The sequence below is a fragment of the Coregonus clupeaformis genome, chromosome 29 (assembly GCF_020615455.1).
Source record: "Coregonus clupeaformis isolate EN_2021a chromosome 29, ASM2061545v1, whole genome shotgun sequence".
NCBI lineage: Eukaryota > Metazoa > Chordata > Actinopteri > Salmoniformes > Salmonidae > Coregonus > Coregonus clupeaformis.
The window spans coordinates 5,534,331-5,554,275 of NC_059220.1; the positions used below are offsets into that span (position 1 = coordinate 5,534,331).

The 19,945-nt window shown below is 42.1% G+C and overlaps 1 protein-coding gene and 2 long non-coding RNA genes across 4 annotated transcripts in view; 1 reads left to right on the plus strand and 2 right to left on the minus strand.

Moving 5' to 3' along the window:
- LOC121544581 (mitogen-activated protein kinase kinase kinase kinase 5) overlaps positions 1-19,945 on the plus strand; it is a 141,913-nt gene that overhangs the window by 86,909 nt on the left and 35,059 nt on the right. For both annotated transcript variants that reach the window (XM_041854541.2, XM_041854542.2), the window contains exons 18-19: positions 1,962-2,006; positions 19,003-19,045. In XM_041854541.2, the coding sequence (XP_041710475.1) occupies positions 1,962-2,006; positions 19,003-19,045 (88 nt within the window). The remainder of the gene's footprint in view (positions 1-1,961; positions 2,007-19,002; positions 19,046-19,945) is intronic.
- On the minus strand, positions 7,035-8,361 carry LOC121544584. Its single transcript, XR_005996133.2, has 3 exons — positions 8,183-8,361; positions 8,021-8,092; positions 7,035-7,470 (listed from the first exon to the last, which is right to left on the minus strand). It is a non-coding gene; the product is annotated as an uncharacterized LOC121544584 (long non-coding RNA).
- On the minus strand, positions 10,086-11,280 carry LOC121544585. Its single transcript, XR_005996134.2, has 3 exons — positions 10,898-11,280; positions 10,687-10,794; positions 10,086-10,461 (listed from the first exon to the last, which is right to left on the minus strand). It is a non-coding gene; the product is annotated as an uncharacterized LOC121544585 (long non-coding RNA).

Below are 19,945 nucleotides of genomic sequence, written 5' to 3' on the forward strand. Positions count from 1 at the left end.
TATTCCAACGCTCTGCCTGTATTACTATTGATTTACAAAACAAACAAATTAGCTGATCAATTAGCTGATCAATTAGCTGATCAATGTGTGTTTCTTTCTGCCACTGGCTACTGCTTTTGTGGTAAATTTTCAGATGAATCATTGACCCCTGCCCTTTCCCCTGAATCATACAGTCCAGACTCTTATTCTCCTCGACCCATGACCCCTGCCCTTTCCCCTGAATCATACAGTCCAGACTCTTATTCTCCTCGACCCATGACCCCTGCCCTTTCCCCTGAATCATACAGTCCAGACTCTTATTCTCCTCGACCCACGACCCCTGCCCTTTCCCCTGAATCATACAGTCCAGACTCTTATTCTCCTCGACCCATGACCCCTGCCCTTTCCCCTGAATCATACAGTCCAGACTCTTATTCTCTCTGACCCCTGTTAGTGAACATTTCTCCTTTGCCAAGGTAATCCATCCACATGACAGGTGTGGCATATCAAGAAGCTGATTAAACAGCATGATCATTACACAGGTGCACCTTGTGCTGGGGACAATAAAAGGCTACTCTAAAATGTGCAGTTTTGTCACACAACACAATGCCACAGATGTCTCAAGTTTTGAGGGAGCGTGCAATTGGCATGCTGACTGCAGGAATGTCCACCAGAGCATTTCTCTACCATAAGCCACCTCCAACTTCGTTTTAGAGAATTTGGCAGTACGTCCAACCGGCCTCACAACCGCAGACCACGTGTATGGCATCGTGTGGGCGAGCGGTTCGCTGATGTCAACGTTGTGAACAGAGAGTCACCATGGTGGCGGTGGGGTTATGGTCTGGGCAAGCATAAGCTACAGACAACGAACACAATTGCATTTTATCGATGGCGTATTGAATGCACAAAAATACCATGACGAGATCCTGAGGTCCATTGTGAGGCCCATTTTTTTCAAAGTATCTGTGACCAACAGATGCAAATCTGTATTCCCAGTCAGGAGAAATCCATAGATTAGGGCCTAATGAATTTATTCCAATGGACTGATTTCCTCATATGAACTGTAGCTCAGTAAAATCAATGAAATTGTTCCATGTTGCGTTTCTATTTTTGTTCAGTGCAGTTAACCCTGATGGTAACATTACATCCCCTGACCACCCTGATGGTAACATTACGTCCCCTGACCACCCTGATGGTAACATTACGTCCCCTGACCACCCTGATGGTAACATTACGTCCCCTGACCACCCTGATGGTAACATTACGTCCCCTGACCACCCTGATGGTAACATTACGTCCCCTGACCACCCTGATGGTAACATTACGTCCCTGACCACCCTGATGGTAACATTACGTCCCCTGACCACCCTGATGGTAACATTACGTCCCTGACCACCCTGATGGTAACATTACGTCCCCTGACCACCCTGATGGTAACATTACATCCCCTGACCACCCTGATGGTAACATTACATCCCCTGACCACCCTGATGGTAACATTACGTCCCCTGACCACCCTGATGGTAACATTACGTCCCCTGACCACCCTGATGGTAACATTACGTCCCCTGACCACCCTGATGGTAACATTACGTCCCTGACCACCCTGATGGTAACATTACGTCCCCTGACCACCCTGATGGTAACATTACGTCCCCTGACCACCCTGATGGTAACATTACGTCCCCTGACCACCCTGATGGTAACATTATGTCCGCTGACCACCCTGATGGTAACATTACGTCCCCTGACCACCCTGATGGTAACATTACGTGGCCCTGACCACCCTGATGGTAACATTACGTCCCCTGACCACCCTGATGGTAACATTACGTCCCCTGACCACCCTGATGGTAACATTACGTCCCCTGACCACCCTGATGGTAACATTACGTCCCCTGACCACCCTGTACCTGTCCTCTATGATCTCTCTGTTCTCTTCTCCTCCCTCTGATCTGTCCATTCTCTCTGTCTTCCCCCAGGGGACACATGGCCCATCTGGAGGACGCCTTTGAAGACGTGGAGCTGTAAGTGCTGCTTGCACACACACACACACACACACACACACACACACACAGACACACACACACACACACAAACAGTCTCTCACACACACACACACAGTCTTGTATTTGTAACCAATTAAGGACCCCTCGTAAATACCTACCTTTCGAGGACAATGCTTTCCAGACATCATAGGAGCACAGAAATTACACTCATGAGTTTGAAAAAAAATCTATAATCAGGAAATCACTTAAAGTGACTTACTCCTTGAAAAAAGTACACTTGAAATTGTACCACCTAATTGAGACCGTACATTGCATTGTAATGCATTGCCATCAGCCATGAAGGGAATGCCGCCTATGAAATCTATGAAAGCATCCAACTGCCTGCGTTGCGCCTAAAGGAAGCGTACAATAATTACAGTTTTTCTCGATTGTTTACACACATTTTCTGAAAGCATGCCTCATATTCTCAGAACTCTACACACAAATCAAAAAACACACACACAATGGGCAAAACCCCTCAATTCTCCAGCAAAATGAAACTTTACATTCAAAACCATGTTATTTCTTATCAAAATTGTATTTTGTTTTCAAATGACACACACAAACCATCATATGAATAGACATTTATAAGAACCAGTTGAACACTGATGTGCTCAATGTAAAACACTATGATGAATGGAAAACAATTCTTCTCCATTCATCATAATGACTTAGGCCTTTTTTTGGTTCAGTGTTGCCATTACTACAGGCAGTACATACATAAGTGTGTTGTAAAATATTTGAGAATATTGTTTTATACTCAGAACACACAAATACACGGTAACAAATATATTTCATTTTTCCCACAAAAACAATGTACACAGTGTACATCCCATTCCCAACCAACACAAAGTTACACATACAGTGGTCTACATACAAAACAGAAGAATTTAATGTATACAGTTACAGTAAAAAATAAATTACAAAATTACAAAATAAATATGCTGCATCCTCTCTTCTGTTGCGGTCTGGCCACAGCACCTCATCCACATCACAAGCAATGTTTTCCCTGGCCAAGCAGCGGGGGAAATATCGCCTAGCATGGTGATTCCAGCCATGAAAAGCATCAGCTGCTATATCTCCACATGCGTCTTCCATAGCTTGGAGAAGAGGTATACGCGTTTGTAGATTTCGGTCATACACTTTCCATCTCCAGGCAGAAAAAAAATATGGAGGGAGATAAACAACTAAAAAGCGTGGGTGGGCAGTGAACCAGTTACGAACCAGAGCAGCCCTGTGGGAAACTTACGTTGTCCCAAATGACAACGTACCTGAGCTGCTCTGGGCCATCTACCTGATCTGGTGGAATGAGTGTGTTGTGTAGGAATGTGATAAGATGGGCGGTGTTGTAGGGGCCAAGGGTAGCATGGTGATGGATGACGCCGTGGTGGGTAATCGCTGCACACATTGTGATGTTCCCTCCGCGCTGGCCAGGGACTTGAACAATGGCACGCTGGCCGATGATATTCCTTCCCCTCTTTCTTCTTTTCTTCTCATCAATGAAGATGAACTGGTGCTCCACTGCAGCCACCTCTAGCTCAAGGACTCTCTGAAACACACATGACAATATCAGAAATAGACATGGAGTGGTCACTATTGTGAAGCACAATCATTATGATTACAATACTGAAATATGTATAATTTATACAGTGTTTTACATTTACATTTTAGTCATTTAGCAGACGCTCTTATCCAGAGTGACTTACAGGAGCAATTAGGGTTAAGTGCCTTGCTCAAGGGCACATCGACAGATTTTTCACCTAGTCGGCTCAGGGATTAGAACCAGCGACCTTTCGTTTACTGGCACAACGCTCTTAACCACTAAGCTACCTGTTGAGAGTATGCATCAATTGTGGGATTGTATAGGACTCACTTGCACATACCGTAGTTATATCGCAATTCTTTGACTCTTTCTGAATTGCGTTCAAATGGCACCCTGTAGACCTGCTTCATCCTGAGATTATTTCTGCGCAAGACACGGTCCAGTGTTGATAAGCTTACCCTATCAATATTTTGAAATATCTCATTGTTTTCTATTATTTTTCTTTGTATTTGCCGCAATGTTATGGCGTTATTTTCTAGGACCATGTTCATGATTTCAGTTTCCTGTTCAGGAGACAGAACACATTCCCGACCACCTTGTGTTGGTAATCTTTCAGTTCTGCCAAACAAATAGTAAAATGCTGTAAATACAAAGTAGAAATACATTTCCCAAATACTTTAAACATACTTTATTTTTACAGTCCTACAGAAAAGTCCACAGGCAATACTGTACTACTGTACTCATTGAGTACTGTATTGATATGCAGTACTGCAATTTTCTAGTGAGAGTAGATTTCTTACCTATTCTCATTTCGGAATGTCCGGATGATGGATGCTGCAGTGTACCTGCTCAAAGTTGGCTGTACTCTTTGCCCAGCCTCCCTCATTGTTAGACCATGGTTGACCACATGATCAACCAAAGTGGCTCGGATCTCATCAGAGATTACGGTCCTTGGCCTTCCTCATCCTCGTCCTCCCCGTCCTCCTCCTCTCCTGAAGGAAGGGGGTAATGTAACAATCTTAACCTAACCTCCTCATCAAGGGGGTTGGACCTCCCGAGTGGCGCAGTGGTCTAAGGCACTGCATCGCAGTGCTAGCTGTGCCACTAGAGATCCTGGTTCGAGTCCAGGCTCTGTCGCAGCCGGCCGCGACCGGGAGACCCATGGGGCGGCGCACAATTGGTCCAGCGTCGTCCAAGGTAGGGGAGGGTTTGGCCGGCAGGGATGTGGGTTCGTTTCCCACAGGGGGCCAGTATGAAAAAAAACAACAACAAAAAACATGTATGCATTCACTATCTGTAAGTCGCTCTGGATAAGAGCGTCTGCTAAATGACTAAAACGTAAAACGTAAAACGTTAATCTCACTCCTCTTCTGGCTCTGCCGCTGTTTCCAATGTTGGCATCCATTGCTCCAAAACAGAAGAGCTCACCTGTTGCCCTTTTATGCTAAAGCTCTGATTGCTAATTGTAAAACTGTGTGACGGGTGTTTGCCCATGTGATGAGTCAGTGTGCATATTTGAATGGCAGTGTGTTCATTGTGAAAACAAGAGATTTTCTGCATGAAAATTGTGCCAAATGCAAAGATTTGTGTGTAGTGTTTTGAAAAAAGTGTGTTGTAGAACTGCAATTTGAGTGTAAAGCAGGAATTGTGCTTGTAGTTTAGTAGAATTGGTTCAGGGGGTTGGTGCATGAGTTACATGTTGTGGTCATTGTGTCTCAAGTACCAGTATTTGTTTGTAAGCAATTGAGAAAAACGTTTACATTTAAATCTATTTTGGTTTGTTTCTAGTGTAGCAGGTTGAATGCCACAATGATGCGACACGGATGGCAACGCAACGGCTCTAGTGTAGTTTTTCTGTAAAGTATTTAAACTGGAACAACCATTTCAGTAATGGATTCAATATATCCAAGTAACAGATTAATAGTTTAGGAAAATGTTTTTTTATTTTTGTGTAACATTCAAAGTCATCAGCAGGCTTCCAACCTTGAAAAACCCTTGAAGTATTCAGGAGAACCTTAGTCACTCCAAAGGTGAACTCGTTTTTCAACCACTCCACAAATGTCTTGTTAACAAACTATAGTTTTGGCAAGTCGGTTAGGACATCTACTTTGTGCATGACACAAGTAATTTTTCCAACAATTGTTTACAGACAGATTATTTCACTTATAATTCACTGTATCACAATTCCAGTGGGTCAGAAGTTTACATACACTAAGTTGACTGTGCCTTTAAACAGCTTGGAAAATTCCAGAAAAGGATGTCATGGCTTTAGAAGCTTCTGATAGGCTAATTGACATCATTTGAGTCAATTGGAGGTGTACCTGTGGATGTATTTCAAGGCCTACCTTCAAACTCAGTGCCTCTTTGCTTGACATCATGGGAAAATCAAAATAAATCAGCCAAGACCTCAGAAGAAAAGAAAATTGCATCCTTGGGAGCAATATTCAAACGCCTGAAGGTACCACGTTCATCTGTACAAACAATAGTATGCAAGTATTAACACTATGGGACCACGCAGCCGTCATACCGCTCAGGAAGGAGACGCGTTCTGTCTCCTAGAGATGAACGTACTTTGGTGCGGAAAGTGCAAATCAATCCCAGAACAACAGCAAAGGACCTTGTGAAGATTCTGGAGGAAACAGGTACAAAAGTATCTATATCCACAGTCAAACGAGTCCTATATCGACATAACCTGAAAGGCCGCTCAGCAAGGAAGAAGCCACTGCTCCAAAACCACCATAAAAAAGTCAGACTACGGTTTGCAACTGCACATGGGGACAAAGATCGTACTTTTTGGAGAAATGTCCTCTGGTCTGATGAAACAAAAATATAACTGTTTGGCCATAATGACCATCGTTATGTTTGGAGGAAAAAGGGGGACGCTTGCAAGCCGAAGAACACCAACAACATCTCAAGACATCAGTCAGGAAGTTAAAGCTTGGTCGCAAATGGGTCTTCGAAATGGACAATGACCCCAAGCATACTTCCAAAATTGTGGCAAAATGGCTTAAGGACAACAATGTCAAGGTATTGGAGTGGCCATCACAAAGCCCTGACCTCAATCCTATAGAATATTTGTGGGCAGAACTGAAAAAGCGTGTGCGAGCAAGGAGGCCTACAAACCTGACTCAGTTACACCAGCTCTGTCAGGAGGAATGGGCCAAAATTCACCCAAATTATTGTGGGAAGCTTGTGGAAGGCTACCCGAAACGTTAAACAATTTAAAGGCAATACACTCAATTAGTATTTGGTAGGATCTAAACTTCTGACCCACTGGGAATGTGATGAAATAAATGAAAGCTGAAATAAATCATTCTCTCAACTATTATTCTGACATTTCACATTCTTAAAATAAAGTGGTGATCCTAACTGACCTAAGACAGGGAATTTTTACTAGGATTAAATGTCAAGAATTGTGAAAAACTGAGTTTAAATGTATTTGGCTAAGGTGTATGTAAACTTCCGACTTCAACTGTATATATGAAACATTCATAAGAACTTCAAATAAAGCAGAACCGAGTTCTCTCAGGAACCTTAAGAACTAAGGAATAACCATTTAAGAACCTTAATTTCTCCAATGTGTAATACAGGCTAAGAAACCCAAGATCACAAAGAAAACAAAAGTGACATTCAGTTGCTAGCTACTATATAAGAAATGAAAATCTGGATAGAGCAGAACCCTAGTCTACACTTATTTTCTCTGATCTGCAATTATTCTGTTGTGTACATAGAACTTCACCGCTCTCCAGTCCCTGTTTACTAGTGCTTGGGGAGAAGCAGCAATGCATTTCTCACAGTCTTGTTTTCCAGGCGTTTTTCCCATTCTGATAAAACTCATCAAGGAATCTTCAACTGCATCCACCTCTATTGTCGACCAATACCTTTTTGTTCCTTTGGCACCTTTGGAAAGAGATTGCATTATACATGACTACATTATGCCACACATTTTTTAAATTTTTTATTAAAAGGTTGACTACAATGAACTTGAACCTCTCTTTCTATTAACTACAAGGTTGCAGATACATATTCAGAGTGTGATGAAGTTAAGCTAACAATCCTAACTAAATAACTACATAGATAAGCGTGTGAGAGAAGAATGTGCAATGCTGACATCAAGGCAGACTCAATCTGTATGGAATCTAAGCCCAACAATCTGTTTGCAATGTAAACCTTCTAATAAAAGCAATAAGTATTCAATCAAGTTCCCTACCTCCAAGAAAATCAATCTAAAGTGTGGTAATCCTTCTGTGTTATCATCTATCCTGACACACTAATTCCAGATCTAATGTCTTGACTTGTGTACAATCCAAACTCAACCGTTCTGTGCTGGCATGGTTGGAAATACACTAACTGATGAAGACAGAATTGATCTGGACCAGCACAGTACAGCCATAAGTTGACACTACAGAGTGAAAACGCACTGACTGAAGGCAGCAGGAAACATGCTTACCGTGTGAGCCTCTCTTTTGTCCCAGCTTTCCCTTGGTCATTGGCTGTTTGGCCCGAATTGCTGACATCTCTCCTGGAAAATATCAGTGGAAAACATGTCATTTTCCAACAGTACATTGTAATTAAGAATAGGTCCATGTGTATATATAAGGTATAGGCATACCTGTCAGATTTCCTTCATAGGATTTTTCAGACGACTCCTCTCTCTCAGAGTCACTCTCTGATGCGCAATCAGTGGCTGCAGCATCCATTTCTTCAGACATAACAGTTTGTAAAAGACAGCCAAAGGAAGAATGGTAAATTGAGGCAAGCTAAATCTGCGCAAAACAAATCAAAGTGTAAACATTTTGCCATTAAACTAAACACTGGGGGTAAACTTACCACTGGGACTGATGGTTATTTGATCCAGAGTTTTCCCCTTGAACTCTGCCAATCTGCCCTGTTCACACGCCATCAGTATTTTACTTATTTTTGCCAACTGAAGCGTTCCCTCTGGAAGACGGTAGAACTTTCGATGAATCCGAATGTCGTGACCCAAGAAGTCAGCAAACTGGTCCTGTTCTGTATCATTGAGATTTAACACTCTGGAGAGGGTGGCAACCTGTTTTCGTAGTTTAGTTGATGACAATGCTTCAGGTAACTTGGCACCACATTGTTTGGCATAGACGCGGATGCAGTCATTCCCTCGAAAATGTGTATCATATCCTGGCCTGGCAAATAAGTAGATATTACCTTCGCTCACTCCACATGAGCAACGCTCTTTGATAAGCAGCTCTAAAGATTCCACCATCACTGGAGTGAGGATTACAGGCACCTTCCTGCCACACTTCCCACAGGTTTCGATGCGTTGAAAATGCGCACAGAGCAGTCTCTCAACCTCTGTTAGCGCCACTGCAACATCTTTGTTAAGTGGGGATTTGTCCCTGGAGTGAAATGTTGCCACAGACATCTTTGACACCTCTCCCTCTATTTTCCTGTTGAAGATAATCATCTGAGCCAGTATCACTTTTGCTAGATTGCACAATTTTCTTGAGGTTTTCTCATCGCACAGTTGGTTGTAGTATTGTTTCTGCTTTTCATCTAAGTACATGTGCATTTTTTTAACATCATCTGCTAATGGAATAAGCTACGGTGCGTTCCATTTCCTCTGTTCAAGTGTACGATATGCAGCAGAAGAGATCATTTCATTCCAGCGAAGACGGTAGATGCCTTGGAAGTCTCGGACTAGCTTCAACTTTTCTTCATTCTGGGTAATAAGAGCTTCACCCTCCATGACGTCTGCAATTTTCTGGATGCTTTGCCCAAGCTTTGTGGCCAAGGTTGCTTTTTCAAATTTGTTTGTCTTTTCATCAAAGCCAGTCACTTCTTTGACAGCTTTTATGATGTGGTGGAAGAGTTGTGGGTTGATATAATCCTTCATCTTTTTCAGTGGTGTCACCTTTCTACCTTTAATCACGAGTCTCCCTAGTTCTCGCAAAGTTTGACGAATGTGCTGGTGTTGTGAGGGGTTCTCCCCTTTCTTGTTGTACATTTTTTCACCCAATGCCAAGATGTATCTGTCTTCTTTTACTGCATGGGCTACATCATCTTGAGCCATGTTACTCACAAGTTTCCAGACCTTCTCGCTGACTCCTTTAGCAACCGGTTGAGCACTAGCACAGAGTGCCTGGATTCTGGTTTCACCAGGCATCTCCTTACGAACATTTTGTGCTAGTGTGCACCTTGCCACATGCCTCCACATAGATTTGCGTTTAAAGAGCCCATGGCAGGCAAAACAATGCTGATAGTCCTGGTGATTGCTCTTGTCATCACTTGTTTGCTTACATGGTACCAAAACCCCCTTTCCTTCTTTAAGTGCCTGAATGTTGTGTGCCCGATTCCCCTTCTTGCGAAGGAGATTCAGCTGAAGTCTCCTAGCTTTTGACTTCTTTGCAAACTGAAGTGCAGTAGCTACTTCCATTTCATCCCCATGTTTATGTTCTAAATGACGGGCGATTTTGGATTGCGGTTGCTCGCAAAACAGACAGAAGTGCTTTTTTTGGTGGTACTTTTGGATCCATCTACTTCTGAGACATTCATTACAAGCAATGATTCACTGCTAGTGTTCGACTTTGGGGAACTAGTACATCTCTTATAAGTATTTTCGTATCGCTTCATTCTCTTGAGTTCTGATTCTCCATTTGAGCTGTTTTCTTCTGAGGAACTTCTGCATCTCTTGATAGTCTTCTTGTATTGCTTCTTTCTCTTGACACCCGCTAATTTATCTGAACTGTATCCCTCCGAGACTAGATCATCGTGTTTACTGCTGTCCACCCTTGTCTTTGGTTCTGAAAATTCATCGGAATCGTCTTCCTCTGATGACCTTGGGACATAATCATCTTCACTGTTGTCAATGCTGGTTATTGAGTCATCAGTCTTGTATCCAAGCATAGCTTTGGTCAACTGTATTGAAGAAAAAAAGTATATTGGATAACTAGACAGATAACACAGAAAGTATTTGGACACCGGCACATTTTGATTAGTTATGGCTCTGTGCTCCTCTAATTTAGATTTTGTTATAATACAATGAATATAGGATGAAAGTGCAGACTTGCCCATCTTTGATTTACAAAGCTGATTCACAAGAACTTACAGTATGTGCTGGTGTTGAATGACACTTTAACTTACGAATATGCTGTCTGTTCTGATCAATGGCGGTGCATCATCCAACACATGGACTATCGACCCAGCGGTACTGGCAGCCTCAGAGGTACTGGCAACCTCAGTGTCTGACATCTAAGGATACAATAAAATGATATTAGTCATGTGCAAATTAGGCAATAGGATATTATAACGATTCAACCATCCCCAGTATCCTCACTCTAAACAATTGACAAACCTGAGCTTCTGGATTTATAATTTCCTTTTCAAATCTGGCCTCACAAGTTGAATGATGATTCTTTAGAGTTTCCATGCGTCTTCTTAGCCTCTGCAGTGCCTTTGTAAAGGAAGACAAGTTACAAAAAGAATAGTTGAGACTTAATAGAATGACATGATTGCTCTGCACACAACATCGGGGATGGGCTGGGGGACACCAATGACTGATATCATTGACTAATAGAGGTCCAACAAACATCTGTTACAATTTCCTTTTTTAAGACTACTTTCAAGGTAAAAAAGCAAGTATAAGCATAACATAAGCAGATTATGCAAGTTCCTGGATACAACTGAAACTGAATCTGCTTTTATGGATAGACTAAAAGAGAATCAGTATGAGTGGTTTGGCTAAAGCAAAGCAAGCATACTCTAAAAACTAGGCTAAGCCTTAAAACATACCGCATTGGTTGCTTTGTATGTTCCTGGACTCTTATCTTCCATTTTGTTTTCGATCTTTAAAAATGAGTGTAGGGAATAAGGAGCATGGACATATGTGAATGTCCATGCTTTTCAATAACAAAATCTGGTCACTTATTTCTTATTTTCTTTCACATATTTCTTATTTTCATCCAAATTATTCCAATGGAAAAAAATTGTCTTTGGGTAAGGGCTATAAAAAACTGGTGCAACTTAAATATATTAATTTAATGAGGGGATTTAATTAAATATTTTAGCACACATGCAGGCTTATAGCTTGACAAAACAGATGAAAAGGAACTGGCTTGCTTGTAAACCAATTCAAGTTACACTAGCAATTTTATTTTCCAATGCATGTAACATTGGGTTAACCACAATGTATTGATGTATTCTGAATCAAAGACATGTTTACCAATTATGCTAAACTTATTAGCTAGCTTGCCACCATAGCTAGCATCATACAAAAAAAAAGAAGCTAGCATCATTAGCATCGCTAGCACGCTAACCGTTAGCTAGCACGCTAACCCTTAGCAAGCAGTAAATAAGTATAAGGTAGAAACATGCAAAGTAACAATTGCATATGTATGAATTGTTTGGATAAGCCTACCAATTTCAATCTGTCATGACGCAGTATATCTGACACAACATTGTCAATGCATGTTGGATTCCACCGAAAGACATATGTGAGCTAACATTAACTAATTAAAAATAAAGACAACGGGAACATGCATTGCTTGCCAATACACCAAATACAAATTCAATTTTAGCTAAACTATTGGTTAGCAGTTTAGTTAATAGCTTACCTTCTTGCATGAATTCAAACATCTGCAACCATCCTCCTCTTCCTTAAAAAGGTGCTGCACAGCTACTTTAGAGGTGATCGTGCTCAGGCAGAGACAGGCTTGCCAGATCAATTACGAATTTCTAGGAAGTCAACACAAAACCTGCCTTCAAAGCCTGAAAACTAGCACAATTTCAGCAGATTACAGGGAAATGAATAGATTTTTTTTAAATGCCATGTTGGTAGTTGCAATATAGAAGTAGTATAAAAACTTGCACCCAGTGACCAAAACTTTTCACCTGCGGCAAAGTTTCCAAAGTACCTCAATAAACCACAAAAAAAAGCATACATGGCAACCCTGGGCAGAGATGTGTTGACCTGTGAAACTTTTGGTAGTTTGGTACTTTTGTGCACTCTGCAGAAGTCAGATATTTGTGGCTAATGTTAACATTCTGTGGAGGTCACCTGATCCTAGATCTGTGAAATGGTTGACAACAACACAGTTTATGTTTGTGTTAGAGAGCACATAACAGGCTTGTCTGAACTTAATTTAGTCATTTGAAATCACATATTTTAATGTTAATCTTTGATTTGTAACACTAAATGTTTTGTCAGTGCATAGTAGTCTGCAAGACAGTCTGTGGAACATTTTCATATTAGTGGTACATTTGAGTGAGAATTTGAGCTAGCAGTTGGAATTTTGATACATTGTATGACACACCCTACACTACAGCCAATCAATGATCAGCCTCCCATCCCCCTCTCTGCTCCACTCCACCAAGTCAAACATATAAGCCAACTACAGTGGGGAGAACAAGTATTTGATACACTGCCGATTTTGCAGGTTTTCCTACTTACAAAGCATGTAGAGGTCTGTAATTTTTTATCATAGGTACACTTCAACTGTGAGAGACAGAATCTAAAACAAAAATCCAGAAAATCACATTGTATGATTTTTAAGTAATTAATTTGCATTTTATTGCATGACATAAGAATTGTAGGGAGGTCATACAGGCACGTGGATGCCACACACACTACTGAGCCTCATTTTGACTTGTTTTAAGGACATTACATCAAAGTTGGATCAGCCTGTAGTGTGGTTTTCCACTTTAATTTTGAGTGTGACTCCAAATCTAGACCTCCATGGGTTGATACATTTGATTTCCATTGATAATTTTTGTGTGATTTTGTTGTCAGCACATTCAACTATGTAAAGAAAAAAGTATTTAATAAGATTATTTCATTCATTCATATCTAGGATGTGTTATTTTAGTGTTCCCTTTATTATTTTTTAGCAGTGTATATAGATGCTGCTATTGGCTCAATACTCAAGTATGATGTCAGGAGTGCAGTTAAGTTACAAGTGTTCAGGGGCAAGCCTTCTTATATCCATGGTCCGATTAGCTCATCGTCATAGACATGTTTAAGCTATGACCCCCCAGACAAATCCCCTTAATAGCGTGAAAGACTAGAAATTGATGAATATCCTTGCAGTACCTTGCAAAAGTATTCATCGCCCTTGGCGTTTTTCCTATTTTGTTGCATTACAACCTGTCATTTAAATAGATTTTTATTTGGATTGCATGGAATGGACATACACTAAATTGTCCAAATTGGTGAAGTGAAAAAAAAATGAAATTACGGAAAAGTGGTGCGTGCATATCTATTCACCCCCTTTGCTATGAAGCCCCTAAATAAGATCTGGTGCAACCAATTACCTTCAGAAGTCACATAATTAGTTAAATAAAGTCCACCTGTGTGCAATCTAAGTGTCACATGATCTGTCACATGATCTCAGTGTATATATACACCTGTTCTGAAAGGCCCCAGAGTCTGCAACACCACTAAGCAAGTGGCACCACCATGCAAGTGGCACCATGAAGACCAAGGAGCTCTCCAAACAGGTCAGAGACAAAGTTGTGGAGAAGTACAGATCAGGGTTGGGTTATAAAAAAATATCTGAAACTTTGAACATCCCACGGAGCACCATTAAATCCATTTTTTTTTTTTTTGAAAGAATCTGGCACCACAACAAACCTGACAAGCCAAAACTCACGGACCAGGCAAGGAGGGCATTAATCAGAGAGGCAACGAAGAGACCAAATATAACCCTGAAGGAGCTGCAAAGCTCCACAGCGGAGATTGGAGTATCTGTCCATAGGACCACTTTAAGCCGTACACTCCACAGAGCTGGGCTTTACGGAAGACTGGCCAGAAAAAAAGCCATTGCTTAAAGAAAAAAATAAGCAAACACGTTTGGTGTTCGCCAAAAGGCATGTGGGAGTCTCCCCAAACATATGGAAGAAGGTACTCTGGTCAGATGAGACTAAAATTGAGCTTTTTGGCCATCAAGGAAAACACTATGTCTGGTGCAAACCCAACACCTCTCATCACCCCGAGAACACCATCCCCACAGTTAAGCATGGTGGTGGCAGCATCATGCTGTGGGGATGTTTTTCATCGGTAGGGACTGGGAAACTGGTCAGAATTGAAGGAATGATGGATGGCGCTAAATACAGGGAAATTTTTGAGGGAAACCTGTTTCAGTCTTCCAGAGATTTGAGACTGGGACGGAGGTTCACCTTCCAATAGGACAATGACCCTAAGCATACTGCTAAAGGAACACTTGAGTGGTTTAAGGGGAAACATTTAAATGTCTTGGAATGGCCTAGTCAAAGTCCAGACCTCAATCCAATTGAGAATCTATGGTATGACTGAAAGATTGCTGTACACCAGCGGAACCCATCCAACTTGAAGGAGCTGGAGCAGTTTTGCCTTGAAGAATGGGCAAAAATCCCAGTGGCTAGATGTGCCAAGCTTATAGAGACATACCCCAAGAGACTTGCAGCTGTAATTGCTGCAAAAGGTGGCTCACACAAAAAAATATTCTGCATCTTCAAAGTGGTAGGCATGTTGTGTAAATCAAATAATACAAACCCCCCAAAAATCCATATTAATTCCAGGTTGTAAGGCAACAAAATAGGAAAAATGCCAAGGGGGTGAATACTTTCGCAAGCCACTGTACTTAGCTTGAACCTCAGAAAAACCAGGTTTTCTAATGTGTACCGGTTCATGAGGGTTGCCTAATCACATATATGAAATTATGGAAAGATGTGACATTTTTAACCCTTCGTAACAGCCCCTATGACCCCAATTGAAGTTAGGGCAACAGGCAATGTATTCCTATGGGGAGAGAGGTCAAGGTCAACTGTTAGAAGAATTACACCCTGTTTTCACTGTAAAGGGTTCATTCCACATGGTCAAGGGTAGGCTTGCACAGATCGGGAGGACCATAGGAACGTTCCTGTGGTTGAATTGTGTTTCTAGCTTCAACGGTTCTGCCGCTGTCACCCAAAAGCACCTTAAATTTAGGTCAGGCTTCATTTTGGGCCTTGTCCTAGGACCTCTCTGGTGGCCCCCAACCATAATCTGGAAATATATTCAATTCAGAATACCATAAAGGGGTGAGGTGGCATCCTAGACTACAGTCGTGGTCAAACGTTTTGTGAATGACAAGTATTGGTCTTCACAAAGTTTGCTGCTTCAGTGTTTTTAGATATTTTTGTAAGATGTTACTATTGTATACTGAAGTATAATTACAAGCATTCCATAAGTGTCAAAGGCTTTTATTGACAATTACATTTAGTTTATGCAAAGAGTCAATATTTGCAGTGTTGACCCTTCTTTTTCAAGACCTCTGCAATCCGCCCTGGCATGCTGTCAATTAACTTCTGGGCCACATCCTGACTGATGGCAGTCCAGTCTTGCATAATCAATGCTTGGAGTTTTCAGAATTTGTGGGTTTTTGTTTGTCCACCCGCCTCTTGAGGATTGACCACAAATTCTCAATGGGATTAAGGTCTGGGGAGTTTCCTGGCCATGTTCCCCGAGCCACTTAGTTATCACTTTTGCCTTATGGCAAGGTGCTCCATCATGCTGGAAAAGGCATTGTTCATCACCAAACTGTTGTTGGATGGTTGGGAGAAGTTGCTCTCGGAGGATGTGTTGGTACCATTCTTTATTCATGGCTGTGTTCTTAGGCAAAATTGTGAGTGAGCCCACTCCCTTGGCTGAGAAGCAACCCCACACATGAATGGTCTCAGGATGCTTTACTGTTGGCATGACACAGGACTGATGGTAGTGCTCACCTTGTCTTCTCCGGACAAGCTTTTTTCCGGATGCCCCAAACAATCGGAAATGACCCCAATCCTCAGCAGTCCAATCCCTGTACCTTTTGCAGAATATCAGTCTGTCCCTGATGTTTTTCCAGGAGAGAAGTGGCTTCCTCGCTGCCCTTCTTGACACCAGGCCATCCTCCAAAAGTCTTCGCCTCACTGTGCATGCAGATGCACTTACACCTGCCTGCTGCCATTCCTGAGCAAGCTCTGCACTGGTGGTGCCCCGATCCCGCAGCTGAATCAACTTTAGGAGACGGTCAGGCGCTTGCTGGACTTTCTTGGGCGCCCTGAAGCCTTCTTCACAACAATTGAATCAAATCAAATCACATTTTATTTGCCACATGCCTTTTGGACCTAGACTTGGCGCTCCGGTACCGCTTGCTGTGCGGTAGCAGAGAGAACAGTTTATGACTAGGGTGGCTTGAGTCTTTGACCATTTCTAGGGCCTTCCTCTGACACCACCTGGTATAGAGGTCCTGGATGGCAGGAAGCTTGACCCCAGTGATGTACTGGGCCGTACGCACTACCCTCTGTAGTGCCTTGCGGTCGGAGGCCGAGCAGTTGCCATACCAGGCGGTGATGCAACCAGTCAGGATGCTCTCGATGGTGCAGCTGTATAACTTTTTGAGGATCTGAGGACCCATGGCAAATCTTTTCAGTCTCCTGAGGGGGAATAGGTTTTGTCGTGCCCTCTTCATGACTGTCTTAGTGTGTTTGGACCATGATAGTTAGTTGGTGATGTGGACACCGAGGAACTTGAAGCTCTCAACCTGTTCCACTACAGCCCCGTCGATGAGAATGGGGGCGTGCTCAGTCCTTTTTTTTTCCTGTAGTCCACAATCATTTCCTTTGTCTTCTTCACAACAATTGAATCTCTCTCCTTGAAGTTCTTGATGATCCGATAAATGGTTGATTTAGGTGCAATCTTACTAGCAGCAATATCCTTGCCTGTGAAGCCCTTTTTGTGCAAAGCAATGATGACGGCACGCGTTTCCTTGCAGGTAACCATGGTTAACAGAGGAAGAACAATGATTTCAAGCACCACCCTCCTTTTAAAGCTTCCAGTCTGTTATTCTAACTCAATCAGCATGACAGAGTGATCTCCAGCCTTGTCCTCGTCAACACTCTCACCAGTGTTAACGAGAGAATCACTGACATGATGTCAGCTGGTCCTTTTGTGGCAGGGCTGAAATGCAGTGGACATTTCATGGCAAAGAGGGACTTTGCAATTAATTGCAATTCATCTGATCACTCTTCATAACATTCTGGAGTATATGCAAATTGCCATCATAAAAACTGAGGCAGCAGACTTTGTGAAAATTAATATTTGTGTCATTCTCAAAACTTTTGACCACAACTGTACACATGGATACATACCACTACCTAGATTGAATTTGTAAGGGTTCCCAAAAGGGCAAAGAAAACGGAGAAAAACCTGGTTTTCTAATAAGTTTTCACTGTTAAGGGTTAAACCAATCCCAAAAAGCATGAATTATTTAGCACTGGTATTCAGTATAACATGACATGATATTTAGCATTAAACATTAACTGATTACTAGAGTAGGCTGAATTTAATAATACAATTGAGCATATTAAACTGATTAAAAAAGGCTGATTTTAGCGACCTTCTTGCTTTGTCAGTTGCAGTCAGTGATTGTCAACATATGGATGTTGACAATCACAACAAATCCCTGAGCCAGCTTCTACAGTCCAATCAGAAAAATCAAGATGTTCTCTGCCATCCAATGAGAAAATACTGCAATACTATATGTTCCCTATAGAGGGCGCTTGATGTTCTCGGCCATCCAATGATACAACATTGCAGTACTGTGTGTCCCCCATAGGGGGCCTACAAAAATACCGCCTTATTAGGACCATGACAGTTTTACTTGATTTTCAAACCAGGCATATTAGCATGCTATTTCCAGGCTATTCCAGTGGTTTGCCTTGTGAGGACCATGCTTTTGGTCCTAACTTGTCCAAAGGTCCTAATACGAAAGGTGTTTATATAAGTTGTGGTCCCAATACAGTCTCAAATATAAGAACACACACACACACAGTCTCACACACAGTCTCACACACAACACACACACAGTCTCACACACACAGTCTCACACACACACACACACACACACACACAGACACACACACAAACACAGACGCACACACACACAGACACACAGACACACAGTCTCACACACACACACACAGTCTCACACACACACACACACAGTCTCACACACACACACAGTCTCACACACACACAGTCTCACACACACACACACACACACAGTCACACACACACACACACACACACACAGTCTCACACACACACACACACAGTCTCACACACACACAGTCTCACACACACACACACACAGTCTCACACACACACACAGTCTCACACACACACAGTCTCACACACAGACACACACACAGTCTCGCACACACACACACACACACAGTCTCACACACACACACACACACACACACACACACACACACACACACACACACACAGTCTCCACACACACACACACAGTCTCTACACACACACACACACACACACACACACACAGTCTCACACACACACACACAGTCTCACACAAACACACACACAGTCTCACACACACACACACACACAAATATCCCCTGCCAGCTGCCTGACTGTTTGGTCTCTTCCCATTCTAGGTCGACCCTCAAGCAAGGAATCCCACCTCCTCTACCTCCAAAGGTAAAACCTAATGTTCCTCCTCTACCTCCAGAGATTAAACCTTATTCACTATATATACTTGGGTTTTCTGCATCAGTGTTTCCGCTGCAAAATCATTGCTGCCGCAGCCCAAAAATATGTAACATTAAAAAAGTGTTTTGCCGAGGCGCACTTTGAAGTTCCTCTGCTCACAAAAAGAGTAATGGATAGAAGATTCTGACAACCCCATAGTAGAATAGTTGATCTATTTACCTGGTTGGCTTGTTGTTGTGTGTTCTATGTGACATAAATATTCCTCTCGAGGCCCATTGAAGTCACGAGAGCCATAGGGAGGGAAACACACATTGTGACAAGCAGTCAATGCACAACAATTCTTGCAATTGCGGGGAAAACAGGAATTTTAATGGCCTTTGTTCGAAAGAGGGGGACCCCCGCTTTCCACTCCAACTTTATTTATTTCTCAACTCCTGGGTAATTTGGGGTAACACGCTACGCTACCTCAAAATAATTTTTGGGGAGTGACTTAAACAATTGTGATCAGACTAATTATATTTTTGGGGTGCTCAAGAGTAGTGGCAACCAGGGAAAGTGTTGGGGTGAAATGTTTTTGACATTAAGTGGGTTCTGTGAGAAGTACAGGAAGGAGGAGTATTACCCCAAGTTACCCTAATGGGTAGCTACATTATATTCACTGTGTTTATGCATGTTTTTTGGGACATCAAATTCATCAATATGATACTAATTAGTTAAAAGATCACATTTGAAATCTGGCTAATGATTAGCCCAATAGGTTAAATGCAGATAGGCAACCTCATACCTCAGCCTATTTATTTATAGCCACTATGCTGCATCCGTTGGACTACAGGTGATAATGCTTATTGCTAATAGCATACCTGGTGATATGGACCACGCATAGGCTAT